At 41.6% G+C, this 27,932-nt stretch overlaps 1 protein-coding gene across 1 annotated transcript; it reads left to right on the plus strand.

The window, feature by feature from the left end:
• Positions 1–27,418, plus strand: MTHFD2 (methylenetetrahydrofolate dehydrogenase (NADP+ dependent) 2, methenyltetrahydrofolate cyclohydrolase). Its single transcript, XM_055399813.2, has 8 exons — positions 1–185; positions 7,393–7,577; positions 21,969–22,091; positions 22,646–22,798; positions 23,212–23,319; positions 24,171–24,263; positions 24,653–24,778; positions 26,178–27,418. The coding sequence occupies exons 1-8, from the start codon at positions 1–3 to the stop codon at positions 26,339–26,341; spliced, it is 1,137 nt and encodes a 378-aa protein (XP_055255788.2). The 3' UTR covers positions 26,342–27,418.
• Positions 27,419–27,932: the final 514 nt, after the last annotated feature.

Here is a 27,932-nt window from a genome sequence, read left to right on the forward strand (position 1 = left end):
ATGGGTGCCGGGAGGAGGCGAGGCCTGCCACGCCGCAGCGGTATAACCGTGCGGCCGGCGCGCGTATCTTTCCCCGCGCTGACGATGGCTGCAGCGTCCTTTATAACCACTTTGGTCAGCCGACTGCTCCGGTCCGCGCAGAGTGGCCGCCTCCATCAACGCCCTTTCCACCTCTCGGCAGTGCGGTAAGAGGGTTGGCGGGCTGGGTCCCCGGGGAAAACCGAGGGGAGCTGAGCGCCGGCCCGCCTTGGCGACGCCTTTCGGAAGCATCTCGGTCCCGGGCAGTGGTGGCCACGGAGAGGGGTGTGGCGGGGCCCGGGAGCCCGCCTTGCGGAGGGAGCCGGTCTCCGGCAAGCTCCGGGCGTTGCCCTGTCTCGAGGCCAGTCCGCCGGTGGGACGGGGCCCACGGCGTGCAGCAGAGGTGCAGGCGGGCTCTGGGGCGCCACGATTCACGTGGGCGCATATAGGAGTCACCGGCCAGGACCGACCTTGGCTATGAAACCAAGAGCTGGAAAGCCAAGAGGTTTTGGCGAGCGCGAGTGAGAGTTGTGAGTGAGCAGCCTTCAGCGACCCGCCCCTTCCCGGAACCCTAGCGGCGGAGAGGGTTAGAGCAGTCTGATGAAATCCCCCACAAGCATTGCTTGCCCGGTACCAGCACTTCCCTCCTCCTCCAGGTTGTGGATGTGGCTCGCGCTGCTCTACAAGCTGCCCCTTTCCCTCCCAAGAGAATAATAAATGTGCAGTGGCCACCGGGACTTTGCAGCCCGCCTGGAGTTAGTCAGTGCCAGATCGAGTAAACTGAGGTGCTGAAGACCCGGGAAGAGAACAGGGAAAGCTCTGTTTGAGTTTTCTTAGGGAGGTTATACATATTTGAACATCTTTCTGAAACACAAATTCCCATTCTAAACATAGATTGAAGAGTTTTGGGGGGAGGGAGAGCTGTGATTTTAGTTCTCTAAATCTATGCACCCTCTTTCCTTTCAGTCTTTAGAGCTTATTTGTAACAGCAGCCCCTTTATTCCAGGTACTGTGCTAGGCTGTGCATTATTCAGAGATGGTAAAAAACGGTTCTTTCTTTAGTGGAACTTCCTTACCTGTCGAGGGGCAGAACAGCTGGTAATTTCAAATCAGTGTAAAAATGCTATTAGAGATGTTTTCCAAGGTGCTGCTGGAGCACAGAACGGGGATTAATGCATTTTAAAAAGTATTATTTGAGACCTCCCTGGTGGTACAGTGGATAAGAATCCACCTGCCAATGCAGGAACACAGGTTGGATCCCTGGTCTGGGAAGATTCCACATGCGGTGGAGCAACTGAGCCCGTGTGCCACAACTACTCAGCCTGCCAGTACCGTTACTGAAGCCCGCAAGCCCTAGAGCCATTGCTTCCAGGGCCACAAGAGAAGCCACCACAATGAGAAGCCTGTGCTTGGCAAGAAAGAGTAGCCCCTACTTGCCGCAACCAGAGAAAGCCCTTAGGCAACAACGAAGACCCAGCACAACCAAAAATTAATTAATTAACATAAAAATATTAATTTATTTGGCTGTACTGGATCTTGGTTTCGGCAAGTGGGATCTAGTTCCCTGACCAGGGATGTAACTGACACCCTGCATTGGGAGGTCGGAGTTCTAGCCACTGGACCACCAGGGAAGTCTCTAATCCATTGCTGAAAGATTTCCAGGGAGACATTCAAGGATTTTCTTAGTCTGACCCTGATCTGCCTTTCCAGCCCCATCTTTTATTACTCTCTGTTCTCCTTTCTCTTCCTCCCTTCCTGAGTTCTGGCCACATGTGGTTCCATGATTGAAAAGAGATTTATAGAGCTTCCAGTTTGTAATCTAAAGAACTGGAACAGTTTGCTCACAACAGTTAGTAACCAGTGTCCTCCTTTCACTTTTCTGGATGAATAGGTTTCCACATCTCTGAAGGCAGTAAGTACATTTAGTATTCAGGGTTCTGATGTATTGCTTTGATTACTGCTAGTTGGTAAAATTAAAACATCTTTTAAAAAATATAGGTCTGCGTGTATTCCTTTAGGTGGGTGGGTGGGGGTAGTGTGAGAGTTTTCATGGTTAGATAGTATTGTAGAGCATGGGGTATAGAAAAAAGAAAAAGAACTTTGGAGGCAGAAGTTTGTGTTTGAATTTTGTTACTATTGTTTCAGTTTCTTGTTCTGTATAATAGGCTTATTATAATAGTCCCAAGTAACTGAGAGTAATGTATGTAAAACTCTAACTGAAATGTCTAGTGTTTAATAAATGTAGAGTTCCATCTCCCTTTGTGTCTTTGTTCACTCATTACTGACTATTAGTAGATAACAGAACTCTGTCCAAAATAAGTCATGATCATGAATTGTAAATTATATCTGATACTAATTTTTCATGGAAAATCTAGTACTGTAATCTGCTGAATTAAGAAAGTGAAGATACTACTGCTGGATTTTGGTTTTTAATTTTATTTGGACAGCCCTTCAGTCCTTTCTAGTCTGTTGATTCATAATTTTAAGGGAAATTTTTCTAAACACATCTGTGAAAGCACTTCTAAATAAATGTTAGCTAATATGGTTAATACATTTTGGATTCCCTGTGGGACTATTCAGTCTCCATTTCCATTTATTCTGGGGTAGCAGTAACTTTATCTGCCTTCAGCAAAAAAAGTAAATAAGTTGGGAAATTAGGTAAGGAGGCCCTCATAGGACTGTGTTTCACATTTGGCAGAGTTGTAGTCCGAGCAGGAGGGCTAAAACAATTATATTATGAACAATACTTATTGCATTGCAGCTTTGTTTTGGTTCTTGTTACTGTTTGACTTTTTTTTTTTTTAAAGCAAATTGGCATAACATCCAGAACTTGCCTCTGAAATTTGGAACACTGGTTTCTCCCAGAACCCTGTGTCCTTAGCTTTATTATATCATGCTTAGCCCAAATGTGCTGCTACCATTTTCTCTTAAGTTTACTGCTTTCAAAAGGAACTTTTTAATGAAGTGAAATCTAACTTCACTCAATATTTTTATAGATCCTTATGAGTATATAAATAAATATATCTATTATATTGTTAAAGATGTCTCTCTGTAAATCTACAGAAGAGAGTTAGAAACTAATTTTTAGTTAATATATATGCTTAGCACTTTATATCTTATTTCATTCAACATGAATTACTGTTCTAAGCTCTTTTAAACTAATCTTTCACTCTATTTCTGTCCCAGGACAGGTATTTTCGGTGTTATCATAGATCAAGAATGTTGCCAGAGGTACTTGTATCAGCAAAGCCCTTTTGACGAAGTTCCCTCCAACCCTAAATCTGAATTGGATTTGTAAATATTAATGTGTTTTCCTTAATTTCCTTAATATACCATGAATATGTATGAAATGCTGTTGTATATTTTACACTATACTAGTATTATCAAGTAAAATTTAGGTAAAAAGCATTTGGTTTGCTATAAAATTGTGGTATCTTTAAAAGATGTTTATTTAATTAACTATTTATTTTCCAGGTCTTAGTTGCTACATGTGGGATCTTAGTTGTGGCACGAAAACTCTTAGTTGTGGCATGTGGGATCTAGTTCCCTGACCAGGGATTGAACCCGGGGCCCCTGTATTGGGAGTGTGGAGTCCTCTTAGCCACAGGACCACCAGGGAAGTCTGTTGATACCATCTTAATATTTCAAAAGATGGAAATACAGCTTAATATAATGTTTAGATATAAAATTACTGCATCACATCTAAGACACTGAGACTTGTTTTAAAGTAGGTATTTAATGCAACTTAAAAGCAGGCATTGAAGACTTGGACTGTTAGAGCTTTAACATTTTTAATTAACAGTGGCCTGGGGAATTAATTATATCTGACCATACAAAATATCCAGTACCTTGATGTCATCCCTGAGTATTAAATATGTGCTGTTAAAAAAAATATGCGCTATAAGGGGAAATAGATTGTTTCGATGTTTCAAAAGAATCATATTCTTAATTAGTGTTGAGTTGTAGCATTCCTTATGACACTGGGGACAAAAATCTGAAGGGAAAGTCTTGTTTTCAGTGGGGGTCCTTTTTCTTAAGGTACACCTTCTTGTCCTACTTGAAATAATGTGGACTTTATGGATATATGTGGAAATAAGAAAGCCAGGAATCTTCTACATTGGAACCCAGGAAGAGCTGCATAATCAGTTGTTCTTAGGGAGAGATAGGCTTTCAGAGATTTGAACGTATTTGAGGGACTACAGGTTCTTCGAGATCTGAGTTGTCTCGTTGTCTGTCGCCTAACAAGCAGTTTCTCATCCCTATGATTCTAGTATGTGAATGTAGATCAGAGAGAGGCTCTTACTGATCTAGTTCCCTACCACTACTCCTGATGCATAAGCTTTTGCACCAACTAGACTGCACGCCAGCCTAGAAACTGTTGTTCTGGTCATCAGATACTCACTCCTGGTATGTCAGCTGTGGATGGGGTACTGAGGCCTTATGGTAGAGCACACTGCCATCTTTGAGATGGGTTCGCCCTAGTTCCCCTTCCAATCCCTATTCTTTTTAAAAATAATTAATGTTTGGTTGTGCTGGGTCTTCCTTGCTGTGCGATGGCTTTCTCTAGCTGTTGCAAGCAGGGGCTACTCTTCGTTACAGAGCACAGGCTTCTCATTGCATGGCTTCTCTTGCTGCAGAGCACGGGCTCTAGGTGTGTGGGCTTCCGTAGGGACAGCTCACAGGCCATAGAGCAATGGCTTCCTAGCTGTGCCGCATAGGCTTAGCTGCCCTGAGGTATGTGGGATTTTCCTGGATCAGGGATTGAACCTGTGTCCCCTGCATTGGAAGGTGGATTCTTATCCACTGTACAACCAGGGAAGTCCACAATCCCTATCCTTCTGAAAAATCTTTTCGAGGAAGAACTATGGAGAACAGTTGTTGTTGTTGTGTCTGACTCTTTGCGACCCCATGGACTGCAGCACGCCAGACTTCCCCGTCCTTCACCATCTCTTGGAGTTTGCTCAGACTCATGTCCATTGAGTCGGTGATGCCATCTAACTATCTCATCCTCTGTTGCATGCTTCTCCTTCTGCCCTCAATCTTTCCCAGCATCAGGGTCTTTTCCAATGAGTTGGCTGTTCCCATCAAGTGGCCAAAGTATTGGAGTTTAGCTTCAAGCAGCAGTCTTTTCAATGAATAGTCAGGGTTGATTTCCCTTAGGATTGACTGGTTTGATCTCCTTGCCGTCCAAGAGACTCTCAAGAGTCTTCTCCAGCACTACAATTCAAAAGCATCAGTTCTTTGGCACTCAGCCTTCTTTATAGTCCAACTTTTACATCTGTAAATGACTACTGGAAAAACCATAGCCTTGCCTAGACGGACCTTTGTCAACAAAGTAACGTCTCTGCTTTTTAATATGCTGTCTAGGTTTATCATAGCTTTTCTTCCAAGGAGTAAGCGTCTTTTAATTTCATGGCTGCAGTCACCATCTGTAGTGATGTTGGAGCCAAGAAAATAAAGTCTGTCACTGTTTCCACTTTCCCCCCTTCTATTTGTCATGAAGTGATGGGGCTGGATACCATAATCTCAGTTTTTTGAATGTTGAGTTTTAAGCCACCTTTTTCACTCTTCTCTTTCACCCTTATCAAGAGGCTGTTTAGTTCTTCTTTGCTTTCTGTTATGAGGGTGGTGTCATCTGCGTATCTGAGGTTATTGATATTTCTCCCAACAATCTTGATTCCATCTTGTGCATCATCCAGCCCAGCATTTCTCATGATGTACTCTGCATATAAGTTAAATAAGCAGGGTGACAATATACAGCCTTGACATACTCCTTTCCTGATATGGAACCAGTCTGTTGTTCCATGTCCGGTTCTAACTGTTGCTTCTTGACCTGCATACAGATTTCTCAGGAGGCAAGTCAGGTGGTCTGGTATTCCCATCTCTTTAAGAATTTTCCACAGTTTGCAGTGATTCACAGTCATGTATGGATGTGAGAGTTGGACTGTGAAGAAAGCTGAGCGCCAAAGAATTGATGCTTTTGAACTGTGGTGTTGGAGAAGACTCTTGAGAGTCCCTTGGACTACAAGAAGATCCAGCCAGTCCATCCTAAAGGAGATCAGTCCTGGGTGTTCATTGGAAGGACTGATGCTGAAGCTGAAACTCCAATACTTTGGCCACCTCATGCGAAGAGTTGACTCATTGGAAAAGACCCTGATGCTGGGAAGGATTGGGGGCAGGAGGAGAAGGGGACGACAGAGGAGGAGATGGCTGGATGGCATCACTGACTTGATGGACATGAGTTTAGGTAAACTCCGGGAGCTGGTGATGGACAGGGAGGCCTGGCGTGCTGCGATTCATGGGGTCGCAAAGAGTCGGACACAACTGAGTGTCTGAACTGAACTGAACTGAACACAGTCAAAGGCTTTAGTGTACGTAGTCAATGAAGCAGAAATAGATGTTTTTCTGGAATTTCCTTGCTTTCTCTGTGATCCAACAAATGTTGGAAATTTGGTCTCTGGTCCTTCTGCCTTTTCTAAACACAGCTTGTACCTCTGGAAATTCTCAGTTCACATACTGCTGAACCACTGCTGCTGCTGCTAAGTCACTTCAGTCGTGTCCAACTCTGTGCGACCCCATAGACGTTAGCCCAACAGGCTCCCCCATCCCTGGGATTTTCCAGGCAAGAATACAGGAGTGGGTTGCCATTTCCTTCTCCAGTGCATGAAAGTGAAAAGTGAAAGTGAGGTTGCTCAGTCGTGTCCAACTCTTAGCAACCCCATGGACTGCAGCCCACCAGGCTCCTCGGTCCATGGGATTTTCCAGGCAAGAGTACTGGAGTGGGTTGCCATTGCCTTCTCCTTCTATATATTATACAGCAATGTTAACTAAAGTCTTCACTGTATATAGTACATTATGTCTCTAGTGCTTATTAATCTTATAACTAGAAGTTTGTACAGTCATCCTTCAGTATATGAGTAGGATAGTTTCAGGAACCCCAAGGATACCAAAATTCCCAGATGCTCTAAGTCCCTTATATAAAATGGCATGCTATTTGTATATAACCTATCCTCCCATATACTTTAAATCGTTTCTAGATTATTTATTTATAATACCTAATACTATGTAAATGCTGTGTAGATAGTTGTAAATACAATGTAAATGCTATGTAAATAGTTGCTAGGTGCAGGGCAGATTCATGTTTTGCTTTTTGGAATTTCCTTCCAAGTATTTTCAACCCATGGGTTGGTGAATCCCTGAATGCGAAACCAATAAATAGAAGGGCCCACTGTGCCTTTTGACCATTTTCTTCCAATTCCTCCTCCCCTTCCACCCAAAGTTTTTGGTATTTAATAACACTTTTGTAGTCTTTATTTATTTATTCTTTACAAAAACTCAAGCTGTTTGTTTTTGTGATTCTATTGCCTTCTGCAGAAATGAAGCTGTTATCATTTCTGGAAGGAAACTTGCTGAGCAGATCAAGCAGGAAGTGCGGCAGGAGGTGGAAGAGTGGGTGGCGTCAGGCAACAAGCGGCCACACCTGAGCGTGGTTCTGGTTGGAGAGAACCCTGCAAGTCAGTCCTACGTCCTCAACAAAACCAGAGCAGCTGCCAGCGTGGGTATGTGTCACTCTCAGACCCCAGCTACTGTTAAATTGAGATTTAATTTGAGGCAAACTCTATTGTAACTTACGCTTCTTTTTTCTGCTTAAAAAACCCAAACAGAGGAGGCTAATGTGATTCAACTGAATCCAAATATTTGTCAGAAAGAAATCAGGCTGTATGTTGGGGAGGAGGTTTATAGACTAGGGCTGGAGGAATATGGTTGGTTTCTCGGTGTCTTCTGGAATGTAATCTAAATTCTGTTATAGGCTAACTTTGATAAGTGACCTTGAACACTGTTTACATCTGCTTTCCTTGAGCAATGAGTCTGTGACTAAAGTGTTTGAGCATTTGGTTGAGGAGACCTCAGTGATGTGGCCTAGAGTACAGTCATGGATTTGCAGGAAATGACTCTGGCTTCTTTGAAATAGGCTGTGGTTTCTCCACCAATGGGTTCCAAAGCCAATTAAATCATACAGTTTAGACATGGTTGAGGGTTTGGATGCAGAAGGAGCAGGTCTGAGTGATGGGAGGTTTGGGTTCTAGGTCTCACTGTGCTGGAGACTGCGTGGCCACAGATCAGAGGTGGGTAGGCTCAGTTGTGCCCCTGCCTGCTTCTCTGTGGGTCAGTGGTCTGAGCACACTGTGCCTGCCCTTCTGAAGGGCTGTGAAACCACTGCACCACGAGCCCTTGGCATACTCTGTTCTTTATCACTGAGGATTGAGGCCTCCTGCCCTCTTCATTGAAAAACCTTTAGGGTTTCCCTAGTAGTTCAGTGGTAAAGAATCTACCTGCTAATGCAGGAGACACAAGTGCAGTCCCTGATCTGGGAAGATCCCATGTGCCATGGATCTGCTAAGCCCATGCACCACAACTATTGAGCTTCTCCACAAGAGAAGCCTTGTTGCAATGAGCCTGCGCACTGCAGCTGGAGAGCAGACCCCACCGACCGCAACTAGGAAAAAGCTCACGCAGTAGCAAAGACCCAGCACAGCCAAAGGAATTATAAACAAAATTATAAAAGTAAAACCTTTAGAACCTCTGGAAACTAGTAAGCTATGGCTTTCTAAAATGTTGGAATGGGAGGTAGCATGGTATAGTGGAAAGAATGTGGGCTTTGGAACTGCAAAGACTGGCTTTGTCACTAGCCGGCTTATATTTCAGTTTCTCTGAGCCTTGTCTGTAAGATGAGGTTAATGAAGATTATGTAGAATAATCCATAGAAAGTATCAAGCTAGTACTGTTTTAGTGTTTTGTTTGAGAAGTTACTCAAGGTTACCTCTGTGAACCTGTTTAAGCTTTCCAGCTACCAGGGCGGTTGTGATGATTAAAAGCCTTGCTGATAGCGTGGCAGGCAGTGTAGCCTTGGCTCAATAAATGCCTCTATTTTATTTTATTCTCTTATTCTTTGAATATTTTGGCCAAAAATTTTTCAGGAGTTTTTATTGGAGTATAATTGTTTCTATAGTGTTGTGTTTCTTTCTTCTTAAAGCAAAGCGAATCGGTCATTGTTCTTCAGTCACCAGTCGTGTCCATGGACTGCAGCACCCCAGGCCTCCCTGTCCCTCACCATCTCCCAGAGTTTGCCCAGTTTCATGTCCATTGAGTCGGTGATGCCATCCACCCATCTCATCCTCTTTCGCCCTCTTCTCCTCCTGCACTCAATCTTTTCCAGCATCAGGGTCTTTTTCAGTGAGTCAGCTGTTTGTGTCAGGTGGCCAAAGTATTGGAGCTTCAGCATCAGTCCTTCCAATGAGTATTCAGGGTTGATTTCCTTTAAGACTGACTGGTCTGATTTCCTTGTTTTCCAAGGGACTTTCGAGTCTTCTCCAGCATCACATTTTGAAGGCATCAGTTCTTCGGTGCTCTGCCTTCTTTATTGTCCAGCTCTCACATCTCTTCATGACTACTGGAAAGACCATAGCCTTGACTATACAGACCATTGTCAGCAAAGTGGATGTCTTTGCTTTTTAAAACACTATCTAGGTTTGTCATAGCTTTCCTGCCGAAAAATAGTAATCTTTTAATTTCATGGCTGCAGTCATCATCCACTGTGATTTTAGAGCCCAAGAAGAGGAAATCTGTCACTGCTTCCATCTTCTCCCCTTCTGTTTGCCATGAAGTGATGGGACTGGATGACATGATCTTAGTTTTTTTTTTTAATATTGAGTTTTAAGGTGGCTTTTTTTACTCTCCTCCTTCGCCCTCATCAAGAGGCTCTTTAGTCCCTCTTTGCTTTCTGCAATTTAAGTGGTATCATCCATATATCTGAGGTTGTTGATATTTCTCCCGGCAGTCTTGATTCCAGCTTGTGCTTCATTCAGCCTGGCATTTTGCATGATGTACTCTGTGTGTAAGTTAAATAAACAGGGTGACAGTAAACAGCCTGTCGTACTCCTTTTCTCAATCCCGAACCAGTCAGTTGTTCCATGTGTGGTTCTAACTGTTGCTTCTTGACCTGGATACAGGTTTCTCAGGAGGCAGGTAAGATATTCTGGTAGTCCCATCTCTTTAAGAGTTTTCCACAGTTTGTTATGATCTACACAGTCAAAGGCTTTAGCATAGTTAATGAAGCAGAGATAGATTTTTTTCTGGAATTCCCCTGCTTTCTCTGTGATCCAGTGAATGTTGGCAGTTTGATCTGTGGTTCCTTTGCCTTTTCTAAACCCAGCTTGAACATCTGAAAGTTCTTGGTTCATGTAGTGCTGAAGCCTAGCTTAGAGGATTTTGAGCATAACCTTACTAGCATGGGAGATGAGTGCAATTGTCCAGTGGTTTGAACATTCTTTAGTACTGCCCTTCTTGGGAATTGGGATGATGATTGACCTTTTCCAGTCTGTGGCCACTGCTGGGCTTCCCAATTTGCTGATATATTGAGTGCAACACTTTAATAGCATCATCTTTGAGGATTTTAAATAGTTCTGTTGGAATTCCATCACCTCCATTAGCTTTATTGGCAGCAGTGCTTCCTAAGGCCCACTTGAATTCACACTCCAGAATATCTGGCTCTGAGTGAGAGACTACACCTTCATGGTTATCTGGGTTGTTAAGATCTTTTTTGTACAATTCTTCAGTGTATTCTTTCCATCTCTTCTTGATCTCATCTGCTTCTATTAGATCTTTACCATTTCTGTCCTTTATTGTGGCCCTCTTTGAATGAAATGTTCCTTTGATATTTCTGATTTTCTTGAAGTGATCTCTAGTCTTACCCTTTCTGTTGTTTTCCTCTGTTTCTTTGCATTGTTCATTGAAGGAGGCCTTCTTGTCCCTCCTTACTATTCTCTGGAACTCTGCATTTAGTTGGTGTACCTTTCCCTTTCTCCCTTGTTTTTTGCTTCTCTTATTTCTTCAACTATTTGTAAAGCTGTCATATGTATACATATATCCTCTCTTTTTTGGATTTCCTTCCCATTTAGGTCACACAGAGCATTAAGTAGAGTTCCCTGTGCTATTCAGTTGTTCTTGTTGTTGTTTAGTCACCAAGTCATGTCCAACTCTTTGCAACCCTGTAACATACCAGGCTCCTCTTTCCATGGAACTTCCAAGTCAAGAATTCTGGAGCAGGTTGCCATTTTCTTCTCCAGGGGATCTTCCCTACCCTGGTGTCAAGCCCACATCATCTGCATTGGCAGGTGGATTTTTTACCACCGAACCACCAGGAAAGCCCTGTGCTGTGTAGGAGATCCTCATTAATTATCTCTTTTATGCAGACCACCTGACCTGCCTCCTGAGAAATATGTATGCAGGTCAAAAAGCAACAGTTAGAACCAGACATGGAACAAGTGACTGTTTCCAAGTTGGGAAAGGAGTATGACAAGGCTGTATATTGTCACCCTGCTTATTTAACTTATATGCAGAATACATCATGTGAAATGCCAGGCTGGATGAAGCACAAGCTGGAATCAGGATTTCTGGGAGAAATATCAATAACCTCAGATGTTCAGATGACACTGCCCTTATGGTGGAAAGCAAAGAGGAACTGAAGAGCCTCTTGATGAAAGTGAAAGAGGAGAGTGAAAAAGCTGGCTTAAAACTCAACATTGAAAAAACTAAGAATGTGGCATCTGGTCCCATCTCTTCATGGCAAATAGATAGGAAAACAATGGAAACAGTGACAGACTTTATTTTCTTTGGCTCCAAAATCACTGTGGATGGTAACTTCAGCCATGAAATTAGAAGATGCTTGCTTCTTGGAAGAAAAGCTATGACAATCCTAGACAGCATATTAAAAAGCAGAGACATTACTTTGCTGACAAAGGTCTGTCTGGTCAAAGCTATGGTTTTTCCAGTAGTCAGGTATGGGTGTGAGAGTTGGACTTTAATGAAAGCTGAACCCCAAAGAATTGATGCTTTTGAACTGTAGTGTTGGAGAAGGCTCTTGAAAGTCCCTTGGACTGCAAGAAGATCAAACCAGTCAATCCTAAAGGAAATCAGTCCTGAATATTCATTGGAAGGACTGATGTTGAAGCTGAAGCTCCAATACTTTGGCCACCTGATATGAAAAACTGTTCTCACTGGAAAAGACCCTGATACTGGGAAGGATTGAAAGCAGGAGGAGAAGGGGATGACAGAGGATGAGATGGTTGGATGGCATCACTGACTCGATGGACATGAGTTTGAGCAAGCTCCAGGAGTTGGTGATGGACAGGGAGGCCTGTCGTGCTGCAGTCCATGGGGTCACAAAGAGTCAGACACACGACTGAGCGACTGAATTGAACTGATTGTATATATGTAAATCCCAACCTCCCAATTCATTCCACATCCCCTTTCCTCTGCTTGGTATCCATAGGTTTGTTCTCTATGTCTATGTCTGTATTTCTGCTTTGCAAATAGGTTCATCTATACCATTTTTCGGAGAAGGCAATGGCACCCCACTCCAGTACTCTTGCCTGGAAAATCCCATGGATGGAGGAGCATGGTGGGCTGCAGTCCATGGGGTCGCTGAGGGTCGGACACGACTGAGCGACTTCACTTTCACTTTTCACTTTCACACATTGGAGAAGGAAATGGCAACCTACTCCGGTGTTCTTGCCTGGAGAATCCCAGGGAAGGGGGAGCCTGGTGGGCTTCCGTCTATGGGGTCACACAGAGTCGGACACGACTGAAGTGACTTAGCAGCAGCAGCAGCATACCATTTTTCTGTATTCCACTTATATCCATTGCTATATAATATTTATTTTTCTCTTCCTTACTGACTTCGTATGATAGTCTCTAGGTCCATCCCTGCAAATGGCACAATTCTGTTCCTTTTTATGGCTGAGTAATATTCTGTTGTTTATTTGTGTCACATCTACTTTTTCCATTCCTCTGTTGATGACATTTGGGTTGCTTCTATTTCCTGCCTGTTGTAAAATGTGCTAAGTTCCTTTCATTGTGTCTGACTCTTTGCCACCCTATGGACTTAGCCCTCCATGCTCCTGTCCATGGGATTCTCCAGGCAAGAATACGAGAGGGTTGCCGTGCCCTGCTCCAGGGATCTTCCCGACTCAGGGATCGAACCCATGTCTCTTATATCTCTTGCGTTGGCAGGCAAGTTCTTTACCACTAGCACCACCTGGGAAGCCCACCTCTTGTAAACAGTGCTGCATTTGGTCACATTGTAAATAGCGTATCTTTTGGAATTATGCCCAGGAATGGAATTGCTGGATCATATGGTAGTTCTATTTTTAGTTTTTTAAGGAACCACTGCAGTATTCTCCATAGTGGCTGCACCAATCCACATTCCCACGAAAAATGTAAGAGGGTTCCGGTTTCTTTACACCCTCTCTAGCATTTATTGTTTGTAGATCTTCTGATGATGGCTTCTCTGACCAGTGTGAGGTGATACCTCGTTGTAGTTTTTATCTGCTTTTCTCTAATAACTAGTGGTGTTGCAATTCATGGGGTTGCAAAGAGTCGGACATGACTGAGTGACTGACTTGAACTGAACTGAACTTGGCTATCTTCATTTCTTTGGAGAAATGTCTGTTTAGGTCTTCAGCCCGTTCTGTGATTGGGTTGTTTGTTTTTTTGATGTTGAGCTGCATGAACTGTTTGTATATTTGGAGATTAACCCCTTGTCAGTTGCTTCATTTGCAAATCTTTTCTTCCATTGTGAAGGTTGTCTTTTCACTTTGTTTATGGTTTCTTTTGCTGTACAAAGCTTTTGAGTTTAATTAGGGCCCATTTGTTTATTTTTGCTTTTTATTTTCTTTACTCTAGGAAGTGGGTCAAAAAAGATCTTGCTTTGATTTATGTCAGAGTGTTCTGCCTATGTTTTCTTCTAAGAGTTTTATAGTGTCTGGCCTTATGTTTAGGTCTTTAACCATTTTGAGTTTACTTTGTATATGGTGTTAGGGAGTAATTTCATTCTTTTACATGTAGCTGTCCAGTTTTCCCAGCACCACTTACTGAAGAGACTGTCTTTTCTCCATTGTATATTGTTTGCTCCTTTGTCATTAGGTGACCATGGGTGCATGGGTTTATATCTGGGCTTTCTATCCTCTTCCATTGATCTGTGTTTCTATTTTTGTACCAATACCATACATACTATCTTGATTATGGTAGCTTTGTAGTATATTCTGAAGTCAAGGAGACTGATTTCTCCCACTCTGTTTTTCTAAAGATAGCTTTGGCTCTTCAGGGCCTTTGTTTTCATACAAATTGTAAAATTTGTTCTAATCCTGTGAAAAATGCCATTGGTAATTTAAAAGAAATTTTCATTGAATCTGTAGATTGCTTTGGATAGTATAGTTATTTTTACAATATTGATTCTTCCATACCAGGAACATGGTATATCTCTCTGTTTGTGTGGTCTTTGGTTTCTTTCATCATAATTGTAGTTTTCTGAGTACAAGTCTTTGCCTCCTTTCAGTTCAGTTCAGTTCAGTCGCTCAGTCGTGTCCGACTCTTAGCGACCCCATGAACCACAACACGAAAGGCCTCCCTGTCCATTACCAACTCCTGGAGTTCACTCAAACTTTGCCTCCTTAGGTAGGTTTATTCCTGGGTGTTTAATTCTTTTTGTTGCAGTGGTAAATGGGATTGTTTTCTTAATTTCTCTTTCAGAACTCATGTTAGTGTATAGGAAAGCAAGAGATTTCAGTGCATTAGTTTTGTATCCTGCAACTTGACCACATTCATTGATTACCACCAGTAGTTTTCTGATGACCTGTTTATGATTTTCTATGTATAGATTGATGTCATCTGCAAACAGTGACAGTTTTACTTCTTTTTCAGTTGTTTTCCTTTTATTTCTTTTTCTTCTCTGATAGCCATGGCTGTATCTTCCCAAGTTATGTTAAATAATAGCAGTGAGAGTGGACTTCCAAGTCTTGTTCCGATCTTAGAGGAAATGCTTTCAGTTTTTCACCGTGAGAAAGATGTTGACTGTGGATTTATTGTATATGATCTTTATTATGTTGAGGTAAATTCCTTCCATGTCCACTTTCTGGAGAGTTTTTGTCATAAATGGGTGTTAAGTTCTTTCAAAAGTCCTTTCTGCATCTATTGAGATGATTATAGTTTTTATCTTTCAATTTGTTAATATGATGTATCACATTGATTGATTTGCATATATTGAAGAATCCTTGCATCCTTGGGATAAATTCCACTTTCATGGTGTATGAGCTTTTTAATGTGTTATTGGATTGTTGACTGGTATTTTGTTGAGGATTTTTTTTTTTTTTGATCTGTGTTCATCAGTGGTATTGGTCTGTAATTTTCTTTTTTGTGCATGCCTTTGTCTGGTTTTGGTGTCAGGGTGATGGCGGCTTCATAGAATAATTTTGGCAGTTTTTATTCTTCTGCAGTATTTTGGAAGAGTTTGAGAAAGATGGGTGTTAGTTCTTCTCTAAATGTTTGATAGAATTCACCTGTGAAGCCATCTGGTCCTGGACTTTTGTTTACTGGAAGATTTTTAATAACATTTTCAATTTCATTACTTGTGCTTGGTCTGTTTTTTTCTTCTATTTCTTCCTGGTTTGGTCTTGGAAGACCTTTCTAAGAATTTGTCCATTTCTTTCAAGTTGTCCATTTAATTTGTATATACTGTTTGTAGTAGTCTCTTATGATCGTTTGTATTTATGTGGTGTTGGTTGTAATTTCTCCTTTTTCATTTCTAATTTTATTGATTTAAGTCCTCTACCTTTTTTTTTTTTCTTTGAGTCTGGCTAAAGGTTTGTCAATTTTGTTTATCTTCTCAAAGAGCCAGCTTTTAGTTTCATTGATATTTGCTATTGTTTTCTTCATTTCTATTGCATTTATTGCTTCTATGATTTTTATGATTTATTTCCTTCTGCTAACTTTGGGTTTTGTTTGTTCTTCTTTCTCTAGTTGCTTTAGGTGTAAGTTAGGTTGTTTGAGATTCCTCTTGTTTCTTGAGGTATGGTAGTCTTGCTATAAACTTCCCTCTTAGAACTGCTTTTGCCGCATCCCATAGATTTTGGGTCATTGTGTTTTCATCATCATTTGTTTCTATGCATTTTTTAATCTCCTCTTTGATTTCTTCAGTGATCTCTTGGTTATTTTGTAGCATATTGTTTATCTTCCATGTGTTTGAGTTTTTTACAGTTTTTTTTTCTTTTTTCTGTAATTGATTTTTAATCTCATAGCATTGTGGTCAGAAAAGATTCTTGATGCCATTTAAATTTTCTTAAATTTACTGAGGTTTGATTAGTGTCCCAAGATGTGATCTATCCTGGAGAATGTTCTGTGTGCACTTTAGAAGAAAGTGTATTCTGCAGCTTTTGGATGGAATGTCCTGTAAATATCAAGTCTATCTGGTCTAATGTGTCATTTAAAGTTGTGTTTCCTTATTAGTTTCTGTCTGGATGATCTGCCCATTGGTGTAAGTAAGATGTTAAAGTCCCCCATGATTATTGTGTTACTGTCAATTTCCCCTTGTATGGCTGTTAGCATTTGCCTTATGTATTGAAGTGCTCCTGTGTTGGGGGCATAGATATTTACAATTGTTATATCTTCTTGGATTGATCCCTTGATCATTATGTAGTGTCCTTGTTTGTCTCTTTTGTCTTACATGATAATTGCAACTCTAGCCTTCTTTTGATTTCCATTTGCACGGGATATCTTTTTCCACTCCCTCACTTTCAATCTGTATGTGTCCCTAGGTCTGAAGTGCATCTATTGTAGATAGCATATTCAGTTCAGTTCAGTTGCTCAGTCATGTCCAACTCTTTGTGACCCCATGGACTGCAGCACGCCAGGCCTCCCTGTCCATCACCAACTCCCAGAGTTTACTCAAACTCATGTTCATTGAGTCAGTGATGCCATCCAACCATCTCATCCTCTTGTCGTCCCCTTCTCCTTCCACCTTCAATCTTTCCCAGCACCAGCTCTTTTCTAATGAGTCAGTTCTTCGCATCAGGTGGCCAAAGTATTAGAGTTTCAGCTTCAGCATCAGTCCTTCCAATGAATGTTTAGGACTGATTTCCTTTAGGATTGACTGGTTGGATTTCCTTGCAGTCCAAGGGACTCTTCAAGAGTCTGCTCCAATACCACAGTTCAAAAGCATCAATTCTTTGGTACTCAGCTTTCTTTATAGTCCAACTCTGACATCCATACATGACTACTGGAACAAACATAGCTTTGACTAGACAGACCTTGGTTGGCAGAGTAATGTCTCTGCTTTTTAATATGCTGTCTAGGTTGGTCATAACTTTCCTTCCAAGGAGTAAGCGTCTTTTAATTTCATGGCTGCAGTCACTACCTGCAGTGATTTTGGAGCCCAGAAAAATAAAGTCTGTCACTGTTTCCATTGTTTCCCCATCTGTTTGCCATGAAATGATGGAACCAGATGCCATGATCTTAGTTTTCTGAATGTTGAGTTTTAAGCCAACTTTTTCACTCTTCTCTTTCACTTTCATCAAGAGGCTTTTTAGTTCCTCTTCACTTTGTGCCATAAGGGTGGTGTCATCTGCATATCTGAGATTATTGATATTTCTCCCAGCAATCTTGATTCCAGCTTGTACTTCATCCAGCCCATCGTTTCTCATGATGTACTCTGCATATAAGTTACATAAGCAGGGTGACAATATACAGCCTTGACGTACTCCTTTCCCGAAGGAGTTTGGAAGGTTTGGAACCAGTCTGTTGTTCCATGTGCAGTTCTAACTGTTGCTTCCCGACCTGCATACAGATTTCTCAAGAGGCAGGTCTGGTGGTCTGATATTCCCATCTCTTTCAGAATTTTCCACAGTTTGTTGTGATCCACACAGTCAAAGGCTTTGGCATAGTCAATAAAGCAGAAATAGATGTTTTTCTGGAACTCTCTTGCTTTTTTGATGCTCCAGCGGATCAAATTTGATCTCTGGTTCCTCTGCCTTTTCTAAATCCAGTGTGAACATCTGGAAGTTCACAGTTCATGTACTGTTGAAGCCTGGCTTGGAGAATTTTGAGCATTACTTTGCTAGCGTGTGAGATGAGAGCAATTGTGGGATAGTTTGTGTGTTCTTTGGCATATAAATGGGTCTTATTTTTGTATACATTCAGTCCGTCTGTATCTTTTGGTTGGAACATATAATCCATTTACATTTAAGGTAATTATCAATATGTATGTTTCTATGACCATTTTCTAAATTGTTTGGGGTTTTATTTATTTATTTTGGCTGTGCTGGGTCATCGTTGCTGTGTTCAGGCTTTCTTTAGTTGTGGTGAGTGGGCTTCTCACTGCAGTGGCTTCTCTCGTTGCAAAACACAGGCTCTCGGGTGTATGGGCGTCAGTAGTTGTGGTCCATGGGGTGAGTTACCCATGGCACGTGGGATCTTCCTGGACCCGGAATCAAACCAGTGTCCCTTGTATTGCAAGGCAGGTTCTTAACCACTGGACTGGGAAGCCCCTTGGCTTTGTTTTTGTAAGTCTTTTTCTTATCTTAAGTTTCTCACGTAGAGGTCATTTAGCATTTGTGCTAAAGCTGGATTTATGGTGCTGCAGTCACTTAGCTTTTGGTTATCTGTAAAGCTTTTGATTTCTTCACTGAATCTGAATGATATCCTTGCTGGGTAGAGTAATCTTGGTTGTAGGTTTTTCTTTTTCATCACTTTAAATATATCCTGCCTCTCCCTTCTGGCATGCAGAGTTTCTGCTGAAAAATCAGCTGATAACTTTAGGGGATACCCTTGTATGTTATTTGTTGTTTTCCCCTTGTGGCTTTTAATATTTTTTCTTTGAATTTAATCTTCATTAGGTCAATTAATATGTATCACAACGTGGTTCCTCCTTGGGTTTATCCTGTATGGGACTCTCTGTGCTTCCTGAACTTGGGTAGCTATTTCCTTCCCCATGTTAGGGAAATTTTTGACTATAATCTCTTCAAATATTTTTTCAGACCCTTTCTCTTTCTCTTCTTCTCCTGGGACCCTTATAATTCGAATATTGTTGTGTTTAATGTTGTCCTGGAGGTCTCTGAGACTGTCCCCATTTCTTTTCATTCTTTATTCTGCTCCTCAGCAGTTATTTCCACCATTCCCTCTTCCAACTCACTTTTCCATTCTTCTACTTCAGTTATTCTGCTATTGATACCTTCTGCTGTATTTTTCATTTTAGTTATTGTGTTATTCATCACTTTTTTCTTTAGTTCTTCTAGATCCTTTGTAAACATTTCTTGTATTGTCTCATTCCAGGCCTCCAGTTTTTAAAAAATTTAATTTAATTTAATTTTTTAACACCAAAAACATTTTGTATTGTGGTATAGGTGATTAACAATGTTGTGATAGTTTCAGGTGAACAGTGAAGGGACTCGGCCATACACGTACATGTATCCATTCTTCCCAAACCCCCTCCCATCCAGGCTGTCCAGGCCTCCATTTTATTTCCAAGATTTTGGATCATTTTACTATTATTACTCTGAATTCTTTTTCCGGTAGATTCTATTTCCTCTTCATTTATTTGGTTTTGTAGGTTTTTACCTTGCTCCTCAATCTGTAACATATTTCTCTGTTGTTGAGTAGGGCTGTGTTTTTCTTGCTGGATGTTTGGCCTGAGGCATCCAGCACTGTTGCTTGTGGGCTGTTGGGTGGAGCTGGATCTTGGTGCTGAATGAGGACCTCTGGCAGAGCTCATGCCAACTAGTATTTTCTAGAGATCTCTGGTAGTCCAGAAGCCTGAACTTGAAGCTCCCAGCACAGGAGCTTCTGACCCACAGTCTGGGAACCATGACTCCACAAGCCATGTGGCATGGCAAAAAAAAGGAAAAAACCAGACAAACAAACCCCACAGCAAATAATAACAAAACTGGAACAAATATGCAAAAAAAGAAAACAGACAAACATGACTCTCAACAAATAATAAAAACAAATCCAAATAACCAAAAAACAAACCAATAAACAAACAACAACAAAAAAAGAAAAAAACAAGAAAAGCAAAAAACAAGAAGACCCCCAAACAAACAGGAGAGCCTCCAGAGCAAAACTGATAATAAAAACAAACCTAAGGCAGGAGGAGAAGGGGACAACAGAGGATGAGATGGCTCGATGGCATCACTGACTCGATGCACATGAGTTTGGGTGAACTCCGAGAGTTGGTGATGGACAGGGAGGCCTGGCATGCTGCGATTCATGGGGTCGCAAAGAGTCGGACACGACTGAGTGACTGAACTTAACTGAAGCTTAACTAAGATGATGGCCTCTGGTCCCATCACTTCACGGCAAATAGATGGGGAAACAATGGAAACAGTAACAGACTTTATCTTTTTGGGTCCCAAGATCACTGCAGATGGTGACTGCAGCCATGAAATTAAAAGACACTTGCTCCTTGGAAGAAAAGCTATGTCTACCAACCTAGACAGCATATTAAAAAGCAGAGACATTATTTTGCAAAGGTCCATCTAGTCAAGGCTATGGTTTTTCCAGTAGTCATGTATGGATGTGAGAGTTGGACTATAAAGAAAGCTGAGCGCCGAAGAATTGATGCTTTTGAACTGTGGTGTTGGAGAAAGCTCTTGAGAGTCCCTTGTACTGCAAGGAGATCCAACCAGTCCATTCTAAAGGAGATCAGTCCTGAATATTCATTGGAAGGACTGATGCTGAAGCTGAAACTCCAATACTTTGGCCACCTGATGCGAAGAACTGACTCATTGGAAAAGACACTGATGCTTAGAGAGATTGAGGGCAGGAGAAGGGGACGACAGAGGATGAGATGGTTGGATGGCATCACTAACTCGATGGACATGAGTTTGAGCAAGCTCCGGGAATTGGTGTTGGACAGGGAAGCCTGGTGTGCTGAAGTCCATGGGGTCACAAAGTGTCAGACACGAGTGAGTGACTGAACTGAAACTGAAAGCTAAACAGAAAAGAAAAAAAAAAATCAAAACAACAAACTAAAAGAAAAGCTCTGTTTGTGCTCCTTTCACCAGCATCTGCTCTTGAAGCTGGCCCAGAGCACATGTGTCAGCACAGGCTGACTGGAGCATAGGCTTCCGTGCGCATGTCTGCAGGGGCTGGAGCAACTGGAAGAAGCCTTGGAGGGGGGCAGCCCTCTGCCTGCCTGGACCCATGACTCACGGAGGCTTTGATCGGGGGTGGTGCTTGGGTCCACTGGCACCCCAGCAGCCAGAGGAGGCCTTGGTGGATTTGGGGCTCAGGCCTGGAACCCCAGAAGGCTTGCTAGGGTCTGAACAGACTGGGGAGACCATGGCTTGAGGGGTGAGCGAGCCTGCCACACCTCACCCAGCTGAGGCTGCTGGGCAGGCATGTGCTCCCATCACTGCCCGACGAAGCTGGGTTGGTGGGCCGGGAAAGATTCTGCAGTGGTGGCCCCACCCTTCATGTGCCACTCAACCATGGTGCCTTGCTCCCATTGTGGCCCAAGACCCTCCCCCCACCAACACACCAGGCCATCCCCTTACCGCCAACTGCTGTCGCCTCCCTGGATCCACTCCCCAAATCCCACTCTGCAGCACGCAGCCCTCCTCCCCACCGTGAGACACACAGACTGGGGTGTGAAGGACTGCAGCATGGACTGTACGCACAGGCCTCACTCCATCCTGCCCCCCACACTGGCTGCTGCATTCCCCTCCCGTATTGAGGTCCCCCTGAGGTCCCTGCCTTTCCCTGCTGACCCCCACTGTGAGCATGCTTTGCTGAGTGTGGGATTGATTCCTCTCCCCCAGCTTCCCCCAGGGGTGCTGGTCCTGTCCTGCCTCCACTGCTCCCCTCTTCCTTCCCACACCCTACCTGGGAAGGGTGCTGAACAGAAAAGGAAAAAAAAAATTTTTCTTTCTGAAAAAAATATTGTGCTGGGACTTCTCCCATCCCCCTAGGTGTCCAAGGCCCTCTACCAGTGCCCAGCATGCACTCCATAAGAACTTCTCTGATGCACTTCTGACACATGGTGAGGAGACGTGAACTGTGTGTTCTCCTACTCCGCCGTCTTCCATAATCTATTTTTTTTTAACCTTGAAAATTTCTTATAGGAATCAACAGTGAGACCATTGTGAAACCAGCTTCAATTTCAGAGGAAGAACTGTTGAATTTAATCAATAAACTAAATAATGATGATAATGTAGATGGCCTCCTTGTTCAGCTGCCTCTTCCAGGTGAGATTTATATAGCGCTATTTAAAATGATTTCTGAGGCATGGAGAGGCTTGTTTAGTTTATACAATTGGCTCCTCATGTGTATTTGTCTTAAAGAAAGGGGAGGTAAACTCAAGAGAGTGAGTATGTTAGATACGGGACCGACCTACTCAGAATACCAATTACTCCCTGACTTGGTATTGAGATCTTAATACAAAGGACAGTGGAGGGAAGCAGTTTGGGGAGGACAAGAGGACATTGGTTTGGTCTTGGCATTTGGCTTTGCTTGATGTGTATTCCCAGTGCACAGATGAATAAGTTATGGGGTGAGTTATAGAAGGGGAATGGGTTTTTACCGCAAACCAGGTAAGCTGATGGAGAAGGAAATGGCAACCCACTCCAGTGTTCTTGCCTGGAGAATCCCAGGGACGGCGGAGCCTGGTCAGCTGCCGTCTATGGGGTCGCACAGAGTTGGACACGACTGAAGCGACGCAGCAGCAGCAGCAGGTAAGCTGAAGTCAGGCAGTGCTAACTATGTAACAGTGACCTGACTGCTGCTCTGATTTCTTTTTCAGAGCACATTGATGAGAGAAAGGTCTGCAATGCTGTTTCTCCAGACAAAGATGTCGATGGCTTTCATGTAATTAATGTAGGGCGAATGTGTTTGGACCAGTGCTCCATGTTACCAGCTACTCCATGGGGTGTGTGGGAAATAATTAAGCGAACTGGTAGGTATATCCATCTCAGTGTCATCAAAGCATACTTACAAAATGGTAAAAATTCCTGCAGAACAAACAGTGGAAACCCCCTCCTCAGATCATCGAGTCCTACTCTGCAGAGCCTAACTCCCTTAGCAACTGCCTACAGCTGTTTTTTGCTGCTTGATCCAGAAAACTCTGAAGGAAACTGCAGCTTTGATGGTGGCGATAGCGCACGTTCATATAACACGTTGCAGCTTGTGTTTCCCTGTAGCTTTCACTGTGTGTGGCAAGTGGTGGCTCAGCTGACAGCAGTCACTAAGCTAGTGACCCCCTTCACTGTCACAGTGAGAGGCACACCCTCAGTGCCAGTCTCCCTTTTCCTCAGGTGCTCTGAGATAACCTGGCACTATGTCAGACGCAAATGTATTTATTTTTCACAGGCATTCCAACCCTAGGGAAGAATGTGGTTGTGGCCGGAAGGTCGAAAAATGTTGGAATGCCCATTGCAATGTTACTGCACACAGATGGGGCACATGAACGGCCCGGAGGTAAGAATGTTGCTCTCAGGAGGGTGTCCTCCTCTCCCTGGTGAGAGAGACTGCCCTGTGCATGCTTGGAAGTGTTTGTTAAGCTCTATTTTTCTTTGTTATAATTTTGTTAATAGGTACTTGGGGAGTAATCTTTGTAGGAGAAGATGGACTCAGTGTTACTTGAGAGTTCATTTATATTCACTAGTATGGAACTAATTCAGAAATAGATATGTCTCAGAAATTTGAGTTTTGAGTGTAAGCATGGTTATAGACAATTAGAATTTTCAGTTATGGCTTTGATAGTTGGAGCTAAGAAGTATAACTTACTCAAAGTTAGTATCCTGATCTGTACCATTTGATAGGAAAAGAAAGATCTTAGACCATTGCAAAGGACTGAATTCATATGACTGTAATGTGTCATCATTATGTCAAATTCTGTTAATTTGAGAAAAACTCTCAAATCAAAGTTACATGTTATTATCATAATATGACCATACATGATTATATCAGAGATAAAATATATCAGAACTAAGTATTTCCACATATCTTTCAGCACACTTTTAAGAAAAATCCTTGAGTAATTCTAGTGACATTTTGTTTATAAAGACTGTTAACAAGGATGAGGAATAAATCTAATGATATATGACTCCAAAGGGTAGAGCTCGGACCAACAGCTAAAAGTTAAAGAAATTGAGTATTAGTTTTCGTTGTTGTTGTTTAATGACTATTGGCTGCCCAGAAAGTATGGTGTAAGATTTGTCAATTATTTTTTCAGAGGTCTTGAATTTCTGGCATGGTTTGCCTAATTGAGATCTAATCCATTCCTAGCTTTGATTCAGAAATCAAGACATCTGTTTTTTAACTCATAGGTGATGCCACTGTCACAATATCTCATCGATACACTCCTAAGGAGGAGCTAAAGAAACATACAGCTCTTGCAGATATTGTGATCTCCGCTGCAGGTAAGAGCAACAGGGAGGGGGTGGAAGTGCCTTGCTCAGAGGAGGAAGATGGACCTCTTATCTTTGAATTTGCCTGCTGCCCTGTCGTTTTATTCCGTATTCCCCTAGGTTTCACCATAATGTCGAAGCTGCTTACAAAGATGAGAGTTGTGGTTGGAATACCGATTTCTGGCATTCCTTTATATATTTGATGGATAAATGTTATTTCTACAGCCTCAAAATATTTCTGTTCACTATATGAAGTTTGATTGTTTCCCTGGTTAATAGTTGTTATCAGTTTTTATAAAACAAGCTAATTCATTCTTGCAGGTATCTTGAAATTGATAAGAATCTTACAGGTGGAATATTCTTTTCAGTACTAAATTGATCATTGCTATCTCCTTTTTTAGGTATTCCAAATCTGATCACAGCAGATATGATCAAGGAAGGAGCAGCTGTCATTGATGTGGGAATAAATAGAATTCAAGATCCCATAACTGCTAAACCCAAGTTGGTTGGAGATGTGGATTTTGAAGGTAACTTTTTAAAATATAAAAATCAATAAATACTACTTTTATTGGACAGTTAGGGCAGACTATTTACTTTTTCTTTAACTTTTAAACTTGTATTACCTTGGTTATTACCATTTATTATCATTTTTACCATTATTATTATCATTATTACCATTTATTAGCATGCTTTCCATGATAATTAAGAGAAATCTTTTAAAAAATTATAGTCATTCTAGAATTTTAGGTGTTTGTATCATTGCATTATGGAGAACAAATAAAAAGTTTTCAGGAAATTTCTTTCTTCCCTTTAGGGTTATTCTATAATGAAAACAAGACTTTTAATCAGTCTGAAAATTTAATGAAGTGATTTTTCTAAACCATTGAGTCTCCTAAAAAGTATTACAGACTTCTCATTTGCATACTGAGAGGAGAGATCTCAGAGTTGCAATATTAAAAATCCAGGAAAAAGCCATATTACTAAAATTTTGGAATTCACTGATAGATTTCTCCTTTCAGTTCTTAATTTATCTGAATTTTATGCTGATAATTCTATTTCTAGCTTTCTATGCTCAAGCAGTCAAACGCAAGCCTAGGTATCTAAGTAATTTCCCTTCAGATTGAATTAAAAAAAATCTTTTTACTTTCCAGAATATTACTTTGCTTGGTGCTTTGGGCAAACAGTATAGTTAAATAAATAGAATAAAATTAAGAAAATGTTGTAGGCAGGTTTTAATGGAAGTAATCCTTATTATAGTTACACTTCCATACAGTTACCTACTGAGATGTTTCTTTTTAAATTGATTTAATATGGAGGAAAAGTATGGCTGGTTATTTAAGTATATTCACTGAACAACTCTGCTTATTACATGCATGTTATTTTATGATTGGTGTTTTTGGCCACACTGCACAGCATGTGGGATCCTAGTTCCTTGTGAGTGCTCAGTTGCTCAGTCATGTCTGACTCTGCAACCCCATAAACTATAGCCCACCAGTCAGTCTCCTCTCTCCATGGGATTTTCCTGGAGAACACCAGAGTGGATTGCTGTTTCATCCTCCAGGGGATCTTCTGACCCAGAGATTGAACCCAAGTCTCCTGCATTGCAGGCAGATTCTTCACCACTGAGCCACTGGGGAAGCCCTTAGTTCCCTGACCAGGGATCAATCCTGTGCCCCCTGCAGTGGAAGCTGAATCCCAACCACTGGATTGCCTGGGAAATCCCTAAATGTGTGTTACTTTGTTAATATGTTCAAAAGCCCTTGTTCTTGGGTAATGTAGATGTGCTTTTTTTTAAAATGAGTTTGAGGCTTATTGAAATGCTTATGTATATTATTGCTTTTTCTTTGAATGCTTCTTCCATGATATGTTAAAGTACATAGAGTTCCTTTGCCATAATTAAAGAGTTTGCCTGTCTTATTTCTGTAGGAGTCAAGAAGAAAGCAGGTTACATCACTCCAGTCCCTGGGGGTGTTGGTCCCATGACAGTGGCAATGCTGATGAAGAATACCATTATTGCTGCAAAAAAAGTGTTGAGGCTCGAAGAACGGGAAGTACTGAAGTCTAAGGAACTTGGAGTAGCAAGTAATTAACTATTGTGTCTTCTGTGTCATGAACAGCACTCCAAGCCAGTTCAAGAGGAAAACCAGGTCAATAGAAATGCAATATTTTTTCTTTACTCTACTTACATGGCTTTAAACAATGCTTTGTATTTATTGTAAGCTTAAATGAGTGGGTATTTGCACACATAGCTCTGCAGTAGCCTACCAGGGAGCATGCCACTATTGTGATGGGTCATGCGATCCAACCAAGGGAAGCATTAACCTAGGGATTAACAGGGAGGACCCTGTCACACTGAGAATGGCTGCTTAACTTTGTCAGGCCACTTCAGTTAAAATTTGTCTTCTTTAGAAAGCAGCTATGCTCACCATTATACCACCAATGCTGCCAAAACTTGTCTTTTCTATGATTACATTTCCCAAGTGCTATTCCAATAACGAGTTGATACTCACTTTAGGTTCCAAACCTTTTGAGTTCAGCTGGTTAAACCAAAGGAAAAATGTTGCTAGAGAAAATCAGGGAAAAGTTAAAAAAGAAAGAAATGATGGTAATTGAGTAGAAAAAAATTTATCCTAATTTATATATGTATTGATGATAAACAGAAGCAAAACTGCATGTTAATAGTCTCCTAAGCTATCATTTTGTGACTCAGTCATTGGGAAAATGTTTGGGGTTTTCCCATTTGCTATTAGCCCTTGTTTTATGTTCATTACCACTTGGGGTCTCCCTATTTTACTTTTCTAGGATTGAAAGGCTTATTTTATATATTATTCATGTGTGTTGTCATATTTGAGTTTTCCTATATCCTCAAACTTCACTGTCAAATTTTTATACTATTGGAGGTGTCTGTATGGTTTCTTTAGTGTATCTTGAAACCTATTTTTGGAAAACATAACTTGGGCTTGATAATCATTAGGGAAGCTATATATAAGTATGCAACTTACTTTTCCACCAAAGAACTGTCAACAGCTGCCAGCTTTTCTCTGCTGCACCTGTTGGCTTTCCTTGATCGATTTTTGAGAGTGAGAGTTAATACTGAATTTAATCAAACTTTATTAAGGGACTTTTTTGCATCATTTTGATTTTTTAAATAAAACACTTCTGACTGATACGGAATGAGTTTCTGAAATACTTCATCTTTCTGCTGCTATCTTCTTGTGACCTAATTTTTCTCATTGGATGTAATCAACTTAAATATTCCTATATTTGGTAACATCTAATCCTATGCCTTTAACAAATTGGTTTAAAGAGCTGTGGAGAAACCAGCCTAGTCCTTTTAATCATACATCCGCCAGAAGTTTCATCTGTAAGATTCATTTCAGTGGTTAGTCTTGTTCTGAGTATTTTAAACCATATGTTCAATTTACACAGGACTTCTTGATGTGTTTTGCCAAATCTCCCCCTCCTCCACATTATATATATAAATTTTTTTCCTCTGTGTGTGTGTGTTTAAAACATTAGTTTGATTGCACAGATCGGAAGGTATTTGCTGTGGCAGGCATATTGGTGGCTCCGGTGGGTCCTGTATGTTCTGCTCGAGGGCCGAGTAGCTGGCTTTCATAAAGGCAGGAGCAGCTCCTGCTCCAGGCAGCTTGAGGCAGAGAGAGGAAGGAGAACAATGCA

The sequence above is a fragment of the Moschus berezovskii genome, chromosome 11 (assembly GCF_049115385.1).
Source record: "Moschus berezovskii isolate FMDL1 chromosome 11, NW_MosBer_1.0, whole genome shotgun sequence".
Lineage (NCBI taxonomy): Eukaryota > Metazoa > Chordata > Mammalia > Artiodactyla > Moschidae > Moschus > Moschus berezovskii.

Bases quoted from the DNA above. Each gene is read 5' to 3' on its own strand.
- MTHFD2 (XM_055399813.2), top strand. From the start codon at position 1: ATGGGTGCCGGGAGGAGGCGAGGCCTGCCACGCCGCAGCGGTATAACC. The intron at 22,799-23,211 runs GTAGGTATATCC...TATTTTTCACAG, and splicing joins GGAAATAATTAAGCGAACTG to GCATTCCAACCCTAGGGAAG. The intron at 24,264-24,652 runs GTAAGAGCAACA...CTCCTTTTTTAG, and splicing joins TATTGTGATCTCCGCTGCAG to GTATTCCAAATCTGATCACA.